The sequence below is a fragment of the Sinohyriopsis cumingii genome, chromosome 10, assembly GCF_028554795.1.
Source record: "Sinohyriopsis cumingii isolate HCF-2022 chromosome 10, ASM2855479v2, whole genome shotgun sequence".
In the NCBI taxonomy this organism is placed as follows: domain Eukaryota; kingdom Metazoa; phylum Mollusca; class Bivalvia; order Unionida; family Unionidae; genus Sinohyriopsis; species Sinohyriopsis cumingii.
In genome coordinates, this window is record NC_142970.1 from 60957555 (window position 1) to 60972528 (window position 14974).

General features: G+C 32.5%; 1 protein-coding gene across 11 annotated transcripts in view; it reads left to right on the top strand.

Moving 5' to 3' along the window:
- LOC149790230 (uncharacterized) overlaps nt 1-14974 on the top strand; it is a 54047-nt gene that overhangs the window by 28311 nt on the left and 10762 nt on the right. For all 11 annotated transcript variants that reach the window (XM_089972256.1, XM_089972258.1, XM_089972251.1 and 8 more), the window contains 7 exons: nt 174-230; nt 3413-3528; nt 4373-4431; nt 6034-6206; nt 7778-7958; nt 11268-11492; nt 14079-14274. In XM_089972256.1, coding sequence (XP_089828382.1) covers nt 174-230; nt 3413-3528; nt 4373-4431; nt 6034-6206; nt 7778-7958; nt 11268-11492; nt 14079-14274 — 1007 coding nt within the window. The remainder of the gene's footprint in view (nt 1-173; nt 231-3412; nt 3529-4372; nt 4432-6033; nt 6207-7777; nt 7959-11267; nt 11493-14078; nt 14275-14974) is intronic.

Genomic DNA, 14974 nt, shown 5'->3' on the forward strand with positions numbered 1-14974 from the left:
TCTCTCTATTTTATTTTTATATATATGAACGCATTTATGGTATTGACGGTATTAGTGATACTTGAGGACTGAAAAGTTGCTGCAAGGATATAAACAAGACTGTTTGTTAGTATTTGCTTTGTTCATGACTGACTTTTTCAAACTAATTGTTTTCAATTTTCTTTGATTTTCAGTCCAACCTGTTGTTTCGGAGAACACGAGAAAACCATATATCATAGAAATTGACCTGGGTAAATACAATTATCTACAAGTAAAAATATTATTGATCCAATAATTGTTATATATTTTTTTTAAATCGATGAATAAAACAATGCATACCAACGGACGAGTTTCGCTTGACTGGGTAACATCGTTAGGCTGGGTAGCATCGTTAGACTGGGTAACATCGTTAGACTGGGTAGCATCGTTAGGCTGGGTAGCATCGTTAGACTGGGTAACATCGTTAGACTGGGTAACATTGTTAGACTGGGTAACATCGTTAGACTGGGTAACATCGTTAGAGGTGACTTGCTTTATTGATATTTCAAAATTCTAGCTCAATAAATGGATAAGTGAACATAAATGGAAGAAAAAAAATATTCTCTGCATATGTATCATGAATTGATATACTAAATGAATTGAAATACGTGTCAGTCCCTTGAATTAACATACTAAGTGAATGGTAATTGTATGTGTCTTGAATTGATTACTAAATGAATCGAAATATGTGTCAGTTCCTTTGAATTAACATACTAAGTGAATGGAAATTGCATATGTGCCTTGAATTGATATACTAAGTGAATAGAAATATTATCAGTGCTTTGAATTGATATACTAAGTGAATGGAAATACTATCAGTGCCGTGAATTGATATGCTAAATAAATACAAAATATTATCAGTCCCTTGAATTGATATACTAAATAAATAGAAATATTATCAGTCCCTTGAACTGATATACTAAAAAAATAGAAATATTATCAGTGCCTTGAATGGATATACTAAATGAATATAAATAGTATCAGTGCCTTGAATTGATATACTAAATGAATAGAAATATTATCAGTGCCTTGAATTGATATACTAAGTGAATAGAAATATTAACAGTGCCTTGAATTGGTATGCTAAATAAATACAAAATATTATCAGTGCCTTGAATTGATATACTAAATAAATAGAAATATTATCAGTGTCTTGAATGGATATACTAAATGAATAGAAATATTATTAATGCCTTGAATTGATATACTAAATGAATATAAATAGTATCAGTGCCTTGAATTGATATACTAAATGAATAGAAATATTATCAGTGCCTTGAATTGATATACTAAGTGAATAGAAATATTAACAGTGCCTTGAATTGGTATGCTAAATAAATACAAAATATTATCAGTGCCTTGAATTGATATACTAAATAAATATAAATAGTATCAGTGCCTTGAATTGATATACTAAATGAATAGAAATATTATCAGTGCCTTGAATTGATATACTAAGTGAATAGAAATATTAACAGTGCCTTGAATTGGTATGCTAAATAAATACAAAATATTATCAGTGCCTTGAATTGATATACTAAATAAATAGAAATATTATCAGTGTCTTGAATGGATAAACTAAATGAATAGAAATATTATTAATGCCTTGAACTGATATACTAAATGAATAGAAATAGTATCAGTGTCTTGAATTGATATGCTAAATAAATACAAAATATTATCAGTGCCTTGAATTGATATACTAAACGAATAGAAATAGTATCAGTGCCTTGAATGGGTATACTAAATGAATAGAAATATCATCAGTGCCTTGAATTGATATGCTAAATAAATACAAAATATTATCAGTGCCTTGAATTGATATACTAAATAAATAGAAATATTGTCAGTGCCTTGAATGGATATACTAAATTAATAGAAATATTATCAATGCCTTGAATTGATATACTAAATGAATAGAAATAGTATCAGTGCCTTGAATGGATATACTAAATGAATAGAAGTATTATCAGTGCTTTGAATTGATATACTAAGTGAATAGAAATATTGTCAGTGCCTTGAATGGATATACTAAATTAATAGAAATATTATCAATGCCTTGAATTGATATATTAAGTGAATAGAAATATTATCAGTGCCTTGAACTGATATACTAAATGAATAGAAATATTATCAGTACCTTGAATTGATATATTAAATGAATAGAAATAGTATCAATGCTTTAAAATGATATACTAAGTGAATAGAAATAAATATATCATTCACTTGAATTAACATACTAAGTGAATGGTAATTGTATGTGTCTTGAATTGATATACTAAGTGAATGGAAATAGTATCAGTGTCTTGAATTGATATACTAAGTGAATGGAAATAATATCAGTGTCTTGAATTGATATACTAAGTGAATGGAAATTGCATATGTGTCTTGAATTAACATACTAAGTGAATGGAAACTGCATATATGCCTTGAATTGATATGCTAAGTGAATGGAAATATGTGCCAGATAGTTACAGTTTTGTTTTAAAGACATGGGCGACTAATTTCAAACGTGTGCATTGGTAATCTGCGCCTCGAAAGTTGCCATGATGGATTTAGCTATGACGTCACTACTTTGCATCGGATCTCTCGCTTATACATTAGTCAACTGATTGCCATTGCCATAAATTTAATCTTTTAACAGTCTTTCAAACACTGACAAAGAACAGTAAATTTGAACTATATAGCAAACAACGAAGATAAACCCAGACTATAGAGATCCACGCGGAACCATTTTAAAAGGTTGTCAGATTTGTGCGAACTGCTCAGAGACATTGCCACTTTCACTAAGACAAGCAGTGACATACTAAAGGTAAATGGTGCCCGTGACAACGGTGATGGACCAAAGGGGTTTAGGAGCCCCAAGAATTCTGGCGCATTGTCCGCCCTCCCCGGTTAGAACACTACTGAAAGTAAGATAAATATACATGATATGTTACCTAATTCCAAGCTGTGTCAAGATACTCTAAGAAACTTATATGACGAGAGCTTTTTATATCTGCGATCAAATTATATCCAAATCAAATAAAAGCTTTCTAAAACCTTTCAAAATTTCGAGTCACTTTCATCTGAATTTCATCTCGTCTCATGATCGGAATGGATTAAACAATTACGGATGCTGACACCCACTGCTTTCACAAATTAATTACTTACAGATTTGGCTCGATCGTTATTGATGTCTATAGTTGTAAGAAGAACTCGAAAAAAAATTCCTTTAAAACAAAAACATGGCTTCTTAGTGATTAATTTTCAAAATGATTGAGTGCTTCTTGGTCATGCGTGCTATGCTAGAAACATTTTAATGCATAGATCTTCCTTAGGAATGATGAATATTAAGGTATGAAGCTCAATGATACCAAAATTGTTCATGTATAATTTGCTTTTTTATGTGTAGATCAAACAAAGGCGGAGCTGGAATTATCTGTTTCTGTTCCCCTAAGCTTTACTGAGGACCTCAGAAAGAAAACTTCAGAACAATACATTATGCTTGAATACGAATTTAAACAACAGGTATATTAATAATAATAATAATAATAATAATAATAATAATTAGTAGTAGTAGTAGTATTTGCAAACATCTGCAAGATAAAGCAACCCTTCTTAAGTATTTGAAAAATAGCTTTGTGCAGTGCATACATTCACATACAGACATACACAGACTGAGGGACAAAAGGTTAAAAAGTGTTGATTGTAGTAGCATCATGATATATATATATATATATATATATATATATATATATATATATATATATATATATATATATATATATATATATATATATATATATATATATATATATATATATATATATATATTAGAATATCTCTGGATGAATGGGAGGGTGGACAGACAGACAGACAGATGGATGGATGGGTGGATAGGTACATACATACATACATACATACATACATACATACATACATACATACATACATACATACATACATACATACATACATACATACATACATGACCGTTCCGGTGGCCTAGTGGATAGAGCGTCCGCATCGGATGTGGGAAGTCGCTAGTTCGTACCCGGCCGAGTCATACCATAGACTTCTAACAATGCTACAAACAGCTGCCTCGCTTAGCGCCCATCATTAAAAGGTTAATTTTGAGACTGGTCGGCCTTGTGTCAGGATAATGTGACTGGATGGAACATGATGCTATATGTCTGCAACACCTTGCTCCAGTGCTAGACATCAATATAAACTGCCAAACTGCAGACATCGTAGCGAAATGGCTGAACAATTGTTAAAGCTACGTTTAAAAAAAATACATACATACATATGTAAGTGCGTGCGTGCGTATGTTTGTAACATACATACATACATATTTTTTATTTTGTTACAGCTAACGGCAGTCTTCAAGCTGATACCTGGATTTCTATCGATAGATATTTTACAATTTGTGTAAGTTGCCTTTAGTAGTAGTAGTAGTAGTAGTAGTAGCAGTAGTATTAGTACTAGGCTTTGTTGTTGTAGCAGCAGAATTAGACGTGGCAAGAGCAAAGGCTGCATTAGTAGTAGTGGTGGTGCTGGTAGTGGAGATGGTTGTAGTTGTAATCAGAGTAATTGTGGCAGTACTAGTAGTAGTAATTGTGTTAGTGTTGTTGGTGGCGATGTTGTTTTATTTGTGGCTACAGAAACAGTAGCAGTAGCATCAGCAGCGATGATAGTAGTGATATCAGTAGTAGTAATAGTAGTGGTTGGAAGCAGAAAAGTAATAATGTCATGAGAATGTGGGAGTACAAGTATTTGGCAACGTAATAACAGGTAGATTCAGGAAACAATAAATGGTTTAATATATATCAGGGGTGTCAAACTCAATCGCTCAGCGGGCCAAAACTCAAATCACACGTAATGTTGCAGGCCGAACAGGATAAACATTCAATAAGCGGAAAATTAAACCTTTTTTAAACATTAATATAAATTAAAATAGAAAAAAGTTTTAATAACAAAAAAATCATTGGCATGCCCATTTTCGCTCTTATGCCAATTTGTCAGAGCTGGATGCTTGGCAAGGCTGCTAATTAGGGAATTTGATTTGCACTTTATATCGCAGGGCCATTAAAAAATATTTTTGCCTAAAATTCTCTCTCGGGCCGAATATAATTGTTCGCCGGGCCTGATGTGGCCCGCGAGCCTTGAGTTTGACACATGTGATATATATGGATATGGTCTACCTTGTAATCAATAGGGTTAAAATGCCGCCAGCTGTAGATGAGGGCCCTATCAAACTCGGCGGCCAGACCGACCCTATCCTGAGGGCAGTTTGGGCCCTTCGGTGAGCTTGCTTCGGATGCATTCTTTATTTTAATAGCATTGAACGGGTTCTCTTAAATTTATTTAAATCTTTAACTTGACGTATATCTGGCGTAAACCAATTCATTGACAAAATACGTATCAAAGAATAGATTTTTCTGTGTGATACACTTTTTTTTATACATTAAAGCCAAGTAACAAATCATATGTATGGAAAAAATCGAATGCCCTCAGAAAGTATTGGCATTTATCACACAAAAAAAGTTTATTAATATTTGTATGTGATACCAGTATAGCATTTACCGATACAGGGTATGAAACGCCAACCATGTCATAAATGTTAGCAAATGTTGATACAGGTGCCTATAATACAGAATAACTTACCTCCATCACGTAGTTTCAATACGGTGTCGAAGTTCTCATAATTACTTCCCTTGAAATCGCTACCCGCCAACGGGTTGGTCATGTTGGGAGAAGATCACTCCATGATCATATTGGGATTTGGGCAAATCGACATGGCATAGTATACATCATACACATTTATATGGACCTATTACAAATAAAGCAAAATATAAAAATTACAATTTATGTCATTAATACTGTTCTGCGTGTTGGACCCACAAAATGGCGGACACCTATTTCCAGTAGATGGTAAATGAGACTGAAATAAAGACCACTCTACAAAACCTTCGGATAATGGCATTCTAGAGAACCCATGATGCACCAGTCGGTTTCTTATTCCTCTTTCAGGAATGGTAGCGTTGTTGCCGATTTGAGGGTAAATTTTAGACCAGACTTGACTGTGATCCAAAATGCAATAAAATTCATAGCGAATAATGCTTCAGCAGTACTAAAGAATTTGAACATATCTGGCCATCATCCAGAGATACTTCGAAGGAATTCCTATTCCTACCAGTTAGAGGGTAAGATAATTCGTGTACGTTTTATAACTATATCAGAAATGCAACTTGATAAAGTTGTTGCGAACATTAGTTAATCTGAAAACACTTTTATCTGACAGAATGACCAGGAGCCATTTTGTTCTCCTATATTTAGTCTCGTTAATGCATTCAATTTTATTTCGGACTCCAGCACTGTAATTTGGACAAATTTTAACAAATCTAATGCAAAAGAATTTCTTTTGCAATCAAACAAGATCGTCATGCCAATTAAACCGTAACACTGGACTAGCTAGTAAGGCAGGCTTAACCTAGTCAGCATTTTATAAACTTTACCGACTAGCTTTGATTGTTTTCAATGGTTTCATTTATTACAGTGGTTTGCTTCCAAGCAGAAAAATGTATATAACCATTCAGTAACGGAATATGGCAAAATATTAATTTTTTTCCAAAATTCTTTTTTCTTTCCTTTACGTTTATTCTTTTATCCAATTAAAAATGTCATATATTTCAACACGAAAATTTTTCATTCACTCTACTTGCAGGTTTTTATATATTTTGCATCTAAATTTTCATTAAACCAGCGACAATAAAGGTTTCTTCCAGTCATATTCTCATGTTGCTGGGATTTTAAATGTTACCTTTATCTGCAATTTTATATACATTTTACATAATTTACACATGATAACGTCTTATATTTTATCATGTTTTACTTAATTTTAGATTTTCTGCAATATATCCATAAAAAATATTGAAACGTCTTGGAATTCACATAGAGCTGACTACCAATCCATCCGTTCTGGTATAACCGGCAATCCCTTTCATCAGACTTCTTACCGATGCCAGTTTGTGTCATATGTTTGTATATATATATATATATATATATATATATATATATATATATATATATATATATATATATATATATATATATATATATATATATATATATATATAACGAAGGAGATAAACAGACGTAAAAACAGACACACAAGTAGACATACATTACAGACACTACACGAAAATTTTAGTTTTTTTCCACAATCGAAGGTCTAACTTGCATGCATCTTGAGGTAAAAGAAAATTGGAAAACCCATAAATTAATCCCCCGAAGCAACGTGCAGCAACCGAATCTTGCCTGTGCGTGTTCCAGTGATTGAATCCAGAACCACTGAGGTGCGAATCGAGTGTGTAATTAGCATATGAGGTAAAAATCAACACGCTAATTAGGAGGAGGAGGAGGATAAGTTAGACAACGATGTCGAAAACCATGATGTTTTATGATGACGGTGGTGATGATAAGGCATGGGGATGATTGGCGTCATGAAGAGCGTGCCAGCAACCGATGACTATGACAATGATGAAGATGGTTGTTATATTCATTATTGGCATTTTCTCTTGGTTTTTTAATATTGCAAACTTAACCTTTTCTCCCAAATATTTGGATGTTTTGCATTATATATTATCGCATGGTTACAGTACCGCATTTCCATTATTGCATACTTACAGTACCGTATTTCCACGTCACGCAAACACACAATTTAGAATGACCGTATGCGATAGCAAACTCCCTTTGTTTATTTTTGGTATAACAGATGGCAGCATGGGTAGTCTGTGTTCCTTTCTTGCACCGACAATCTGCACTTTTGGATATACATGCCAACAGTCCTCTGGGGGAAGGATGTATTGTCAAGACAGATGTGATCTTAATAGGACTTTCTGTCACAATGATGGAGAGTGTTATATTGGCCATCGAGATGGCAAGCTGAAGTGCAGGTAAGATAAACGTGTTTTCAAATGGCTCTCAGACTCTACAATGATATTAAACAATGTTTTTTATTATATTACCTTAATAGAACAACAACAAACCTATTAAACAATTCAAATATACATGAGATGTACCTGTGATAAAGAAAATGGGAGATAACCTACGAAAACCGTCAACTCTGTATGTGTACCACCAATTTATATTTGTGTTGGCACTAAGGTCGAATCCAAAACTTCAGGAGTATACTTTTAAAAATAAAAGCAGGATTTTTGTCGAAGCGAAAAATTCCAGTTTTCTCTCAAAATAAATTTCATGATGCTATAATGCGTTTGTAAACATTCTTTGAGAACAAAATGAAGATAATTAAATAATCTAATGTTAAACAATACCTAGAAAACACAACTATCAAAAAGTGGTTTACGATCGCGCATGAAAAATAACATTGTCGGCATGCTGCGACCCAATAAAATGTTATAGGACTAAAACCAATGCGAGAAATTAAAATAAAAAATAACTGACCACGAACGATTTATTTTAATATTCTGATATCATATGAGATTGATAACATTTCAGCTAGACGCCAGAGGTCGAACATTCATTTCTACTAGCAAATGACTTTATACAAGAAAAAAAATAGAATTATGACCTTGTTGTTACAGACCGGACTACCAGTTCACTGGTGACGTCATATACTGTATAGCTAATACGGTTTAAGTGTGTGTATGTGTTTGTGTGTGTGTCATAGAGATAGAGACAGAGAAAGAATGTAAGTTAAAGTAGACATTTATACAATTCAATGATTTCGATGACAGTAACCCTTCTTTTTTAACAGCCGCCTAAATGTCCCTTAAGAGTTCAGCCCATCAGAGCAATCAACATTTGAGTGCCCAAACAAAGAGAGAGAGAGAGAGAGAGAGAGTAATAACTGGTACATAGATAAACATGGAAGAAACATTTATGTTCCTACATATGTTGTTCAACTTGATACAAAATAGTTTTAAGCAAAGGCGAGATCAAAATGAAACTGAATATATATCAGTATCAAATCAAAATACTCGTAGAAGCAGATCGAAGTGGTCATATATAATTCATTCAATTTTAACGGTTTTATCATCAGGGGTTGGGCTCGTTCCTTAAGCAAGTGCTAAGTGTGCTTAACGGGTAAAACGGCACTCACTGATACATACATATCATTCCCGAAAGTAAAAGGCAAATTTAAAATATATTTAACAAAAAAACAAAGTTTATACTGCAAGGAGTGGTTTACATATTCCAAAGTCACTTACATGCAAGTTTAATGAAATTTCTATAGAGCGTCGGCTTTTTTCTGCATCTGAAATTTTTCTATCTGTTCCTAAAATAAGAACTTACGGTTTTAAGAATCAAATCCAAAAATAATCCACGAATTAAATATTAGAAGTCCTAGTAATGAATTGTTCTAAAGGATTCAAGTTCGAGTCCCGATGAAAAATCCAAGATGGACGGCGATGACGTATACTGTAGCTATTATTTGCTGTTGTGTCTACAGTTCTGTGCTATTCGCAAACAATAATCCTGTGTTTGAATTTCCCAATAAAATTTAATGAAATGTCTTTGTCCAAGAATTCTGTATGAGCACTCATATATTTCGAGGAAAAACAACTAATCCTTTTGAATCCAAATAATTCGAATAAACATTAAAATTTAATTCCCAAACTGACCACAAACAAACGAACATCTTGACGTCAAGTGTTTTAAGCCCAAACTGAGAAACATCTCTATAAACCAAGAATATACAGTAACTCGAAACGCAAAACACATTCATGGATGAGGGTCACGTGATGACATTCTATAAAGATTTAGAAGGTATATACAAGTCTAATGGCACGTAGTACAGTACAGCCACGATTTCACCACCAGAAGTTGTTTTCTTGACCCTCAATCAAGCCCAGGAACTAGGTCAAAACTAGAAACAGTGTTTTTATTAATAGGTGTCCTCGAAAAGAGTCAGGTCAAACTGAATTTTCTTGACTACACAAAATTCCAAGTAAACAAAATTACAATACATTGACATGTAAAGAAACTTTAAAAAAATAAAACTTACAAACAATTAAATTAAATCAAATATAAATTAAATCCAATATACATTACATCCACTCCACAAGATTGAAGCATCCCCATCAAACATACGCATTGGTTTTTTCTATTTCATGGCCTTGTGTACGTAACACTGCTTTAAAAATAAAATGTATAGAGCACTTTGCCTTTTCTTCTCTTTGTCCTTTTTCTCCCCATCCATTGATTCACACACTACATACACAAGGCAGGATCCAGGAGAATGCCAGACATTCATCAAGATTGATGAATTTCGATCAATTATATCCATTACTTCCACTCAAGAGGGTGGTCAAATATCTCTGCAACATTTTTAAATATATCCATTTGTCTTATATTCGTGTATACTTGGTTTTGTAATTGCATCTACATTGGAATGGTTCATTTTATTTCTGAGAAAGTAAACAACAATTTACGATTTAACATGTTAATTATAATTTCCCATTGCCAAAACGTCATCTTTAACAATTGCTAAATGATTATGATGTGGATTAAATTAGGTACATCCATACATTTTTCTATATGTATAGACAAAATACTGAACAGTTATTCAAATGTACCGTTATAATTGACTCGCACCTTCGCGGCTTGTCTAATCATACATTTGAAAAACTGATGAATTATTTCCTAATTCATGTAGAAACAAAGTTACAAAAAGTACGGATATATCTATTAGAAATAAGTAAATAGGGGTTCATTTAATATTTATTCAAGTTTTCGATTTTGAATAGAGATTAGTTTGTTTTTCTTAAAATGACTCTCTCGTCTCCAATTTTCAGTGACAATTATACTATTATAATTATATCTGGAAAATGGCGGGTGTGATCTTATTATCCACTCCAAGTCCTCACTGCATACTAATTTGTATATCGTGTAACTGACTTGTTTGCATATTTTTACTCACACAAGTGTCTGGATAGAAATACGCAATTGCATAATAATTTGCATATCGTGTAATTGATTTGTCTACACATTTTACGCACAGGTGTCTAGTTACAAATCCGACACTGTGTAATAATTTGTATATCGTGTAATTAACTTGTCTACACATTTTACACACACACATATTTCTGGTTCCAAATCCAACACTGTGTAATAATTTGTATATCGTTTAATTGACTTGGCTACACATTTTTACACACGCAGGTGTCTGGTTATAAATTCGACAATGTGTAACTTGTATGTCGTATAATTGACTTGTCTATACATTTTTACACATACAGGTGTCTGGATACAAATTCAGACTACTACTTTTCTGGAGAGAATTGCGAGTTCATCAAACCCAAAGGAAACTCCTCTCCTTCTTCTCTCTCGGTCAAGGACTACGCCATTATTGGCGGCGTTGCAGCTGTTGTAATTGTAGTCGTAATAGTACTTTTTCTTGGAGGCAGGGCTTTGAGAAAAGCATGCGTGAATTCCAAGGATAAGGACACCGGAAAGGACGATGAGTAAGTAGTATTATGATTGGTAGAGTTGAATGTGCATGAAAGAATTATATATATATATATATATATATATATATATATATATATATATATATATATATATATATATATATATATATATATATATATATATATATACGCACACTTTTGACAGATAGTACTAGAATGTTTACTTAGCAAACATTTGTTCTTGACTGCAAGATGTAAATGGAATGTTTACATAGCATGTGAGGTTAAAATGTTCTAGGCCCCGTCTTGTTTACAATTAGATTGGAATTTGACCTTGGAATGAGTCACATCTAGGTCAAGCGAAAATGTGTATAAATCTGAATTCGAAAAACAAATAATTAATTCCTGTTCTATATCAGTCTGTGCGAATCCATGATCCTACTTTGCTGTTGTGTTGTTGGCATCATATATCATTCAGAGGAATTGTGTTTTTAAAATATTCATTGAAATAACTACAGTGCCCATTTTTTCTTTTAGATTTATTCTAATTTGGATTATTTAAAAACTCATTCAAGGACATTCTGGATTGCATCAGTGTCTAATATCAGAAAAGTCAAGACTATAAGAATTCATTCAGAACATTCAATCTATTTGAGACTTATCATAGGACATTCATGATTATTTGGGTTTTAATTCAAAATACTGTAATTGTCTCATGAGATTTTTACTTTATATTGTAGAGAAATAAGTGACTTTCTGATTTTACTTAAAACTGTACTTAAATTTCTTCTCAAATTGATGGTTTCAATTCTTTCTGTTAGATAATTTAAGACTATTTGTAACTATATATCGGTTGGTGGTTAGTCGTTGGATAGGAGTTAGATAAATAGAATAAAATTGGCTTGGGCGCTTATATTATTATTAGAATGATGTGAATTCATGACTAACTAAATTATACAATGCACATGACAGAGCGATTACAATATTTTCAGTGCGTTTGTGATTTTCCAACACTCGAATTGCATAATTAAACAAACAACCAGAGAGCTGACGCGATCGGAGTTGAAAATGTTAGCCTCCAACAACTTCAGTGTTGAATTAACGATCGACTGTTACGAGTAGCTGAGATCTAATAGAATAAATTTAAGATCAAACAAACAACATATCAATGAATAGGAAAATCTATGGTCTGACCATAGATAATATTAATCCCATGATCATGACCATATATATATATATATATATATATATATATATATATATATATATATATATATATATATATATATATATATATATATATATATATATATATATATATATATATATATATAATACAAATCATATGGCGAATAGCAATCCTTTCAAGTGCACAGGATCCAGCAAGGGATCACATGTGTCACGGATTGATTAAGATAAATGCAATAAACTAACAACGAACAGTGCAAAACTAGTATCTAATTGGCCTAAGCGCTTTCGACTCTTTAATGAGTATTTTTCAAAGGCAAATACAAAACATAGACAAGACAAACAAATAAAACAGAAAACGGTTATGTTTAAAAAACTTTACATGGCTGATTCTACAGGAATTAAAACTTTAACTTTATTTTGTTTCAGCTAGTTTATTTCAACTTGTTGCTGATACTGGAAAATATTTTTATAAACCTAGAAATCGATGAGCCATAATGAGATCTGTTATTTTATGTAAATTTATGTAAGCGCAAATTATAGCCGGGATTTTTCATAGTTATAGTAGTCATTATAGGCTATTAAGGAAATTTAGAGAATTATTTAAAAGAAAATGTGTCGGCTGCAAAAGATAATTTTATTTGTGCATGGCTTTCTTTTTCTAGTCTTCTTCGCTTCAACCGCTTGGTTTCAATGTTCTAAGGCCGCGTATCCAGCAAAACATTGAAACCAAGCGGTTGACACACACACACGCACACACACACACACACACGCACACACACACACACACACACATATATATATATATATATATATATATATATATATATATATATATATATATATATATATATATATATATATATATATATATATATATATATATATATATATATATATATATGCCTCTGTGTCTGTGTGTTTTGATAACAATCCGGAATCTGAACAAAAGATGAATCCACCTTCTGAAAACAATCACAGTACTGATGGTAATCAACTTTAATAGGTCTCAGATGTATGTCATGTAACTTACGGTTTATTGCCCATACAGTCTGCCTTATTTTAAATTTACCCCAGACCTGAGTCTTCTCAATAGAGACAAGTTTATGTAAAACAGTTACAGTTAATTTAATTTTTAATATATAATAATATAGGGCTATAAACTTTCAACAATGAGCACTTATTAGCTCATGTATATATCATATCTCTGTAATTAATATGTCTATTAAGGAGACTTTTTAAGTCTTAAAGCTATTTATTAATAATACTTACTACGTTATTACTTTGATTCCCTCAAGAAAAAATAGAGGATCAGAATCAATAGCAACGCCATACTCTTTGAAAGAAAATTAGAGATCATCCTGAAGATGCAATTTCTCGTTTGTTTTAATTATTATTTTCCCCATTTGCTTCAGAAATTGAATTTCAGTGGTCTTAAACTTTTACTTGTAGGTCATTCCGTTCGAATATAAGTACGACCCATGCATCAGTACATATGTCTCACATGGATGGTTCTTACCCGCAAGAGCGGCACGGGTTTGACAACACGGTCCACACGTACGATTCGGGTCTGCCTCAAGTTCCCACAAATGATCAAAAGCTTTACAGAGACTCACAGACTAACAGGGACTCACAAGCTAGGCATGAGGTCAATATTTTATTTCGTTTTGGCCTGTTTGGCCTTTTGTATTTATTTTGCTTTTGTTTTGTGTAGTTTTATTTTGTCAAGCTATATTTTTGATAATCAGGTCCGTCTGAGGAGCTATCATGCCAGAGTATATGGGACCATTATAAAGGTTATTAGCCTCAACGGTCAAAGTTTGCTTTGTTTTGTCTATTGACCTGGCCTACCACGTGTTACGGGGGGGAAAAAAGGGGGGGGGGGCGGGGGTCTACCTTTTTGTTTCATTTTTTTTCTCACTTACTTTTATATATTTAAACAGAGTAATTGGTCAAACTTTATATCGATCAGCAAATGAGGAAACGTAAAGTTTATATCATTTCATTTAGTTATGTTTAATTGCGAAGGAGCCCGTGTCAGATCCAACTAAAGCTACTGATATCGATTAAACAAGGTTATATGACCCACACACCACTGTAGGTCTATCTTCTTAAGCTTGTTTTGTTTTTATTCCCATTTATGTGTTTAATAGTTTCTTTATTTTTATCTACGTTTTATTCTTGTTTTGTAACATTATTGACCATTCCTCACCAAACCGATTATGTCACTAGTATTAAGGTTCACGTGACTAAACTCGGATCCGCAAAAAGCTCTTGCTGATATTGGGTTTGGTTTGTAGCAAAACATCTCAAGTTTAAAGAACTGTCTGCATTTTTGTGTAATTTCC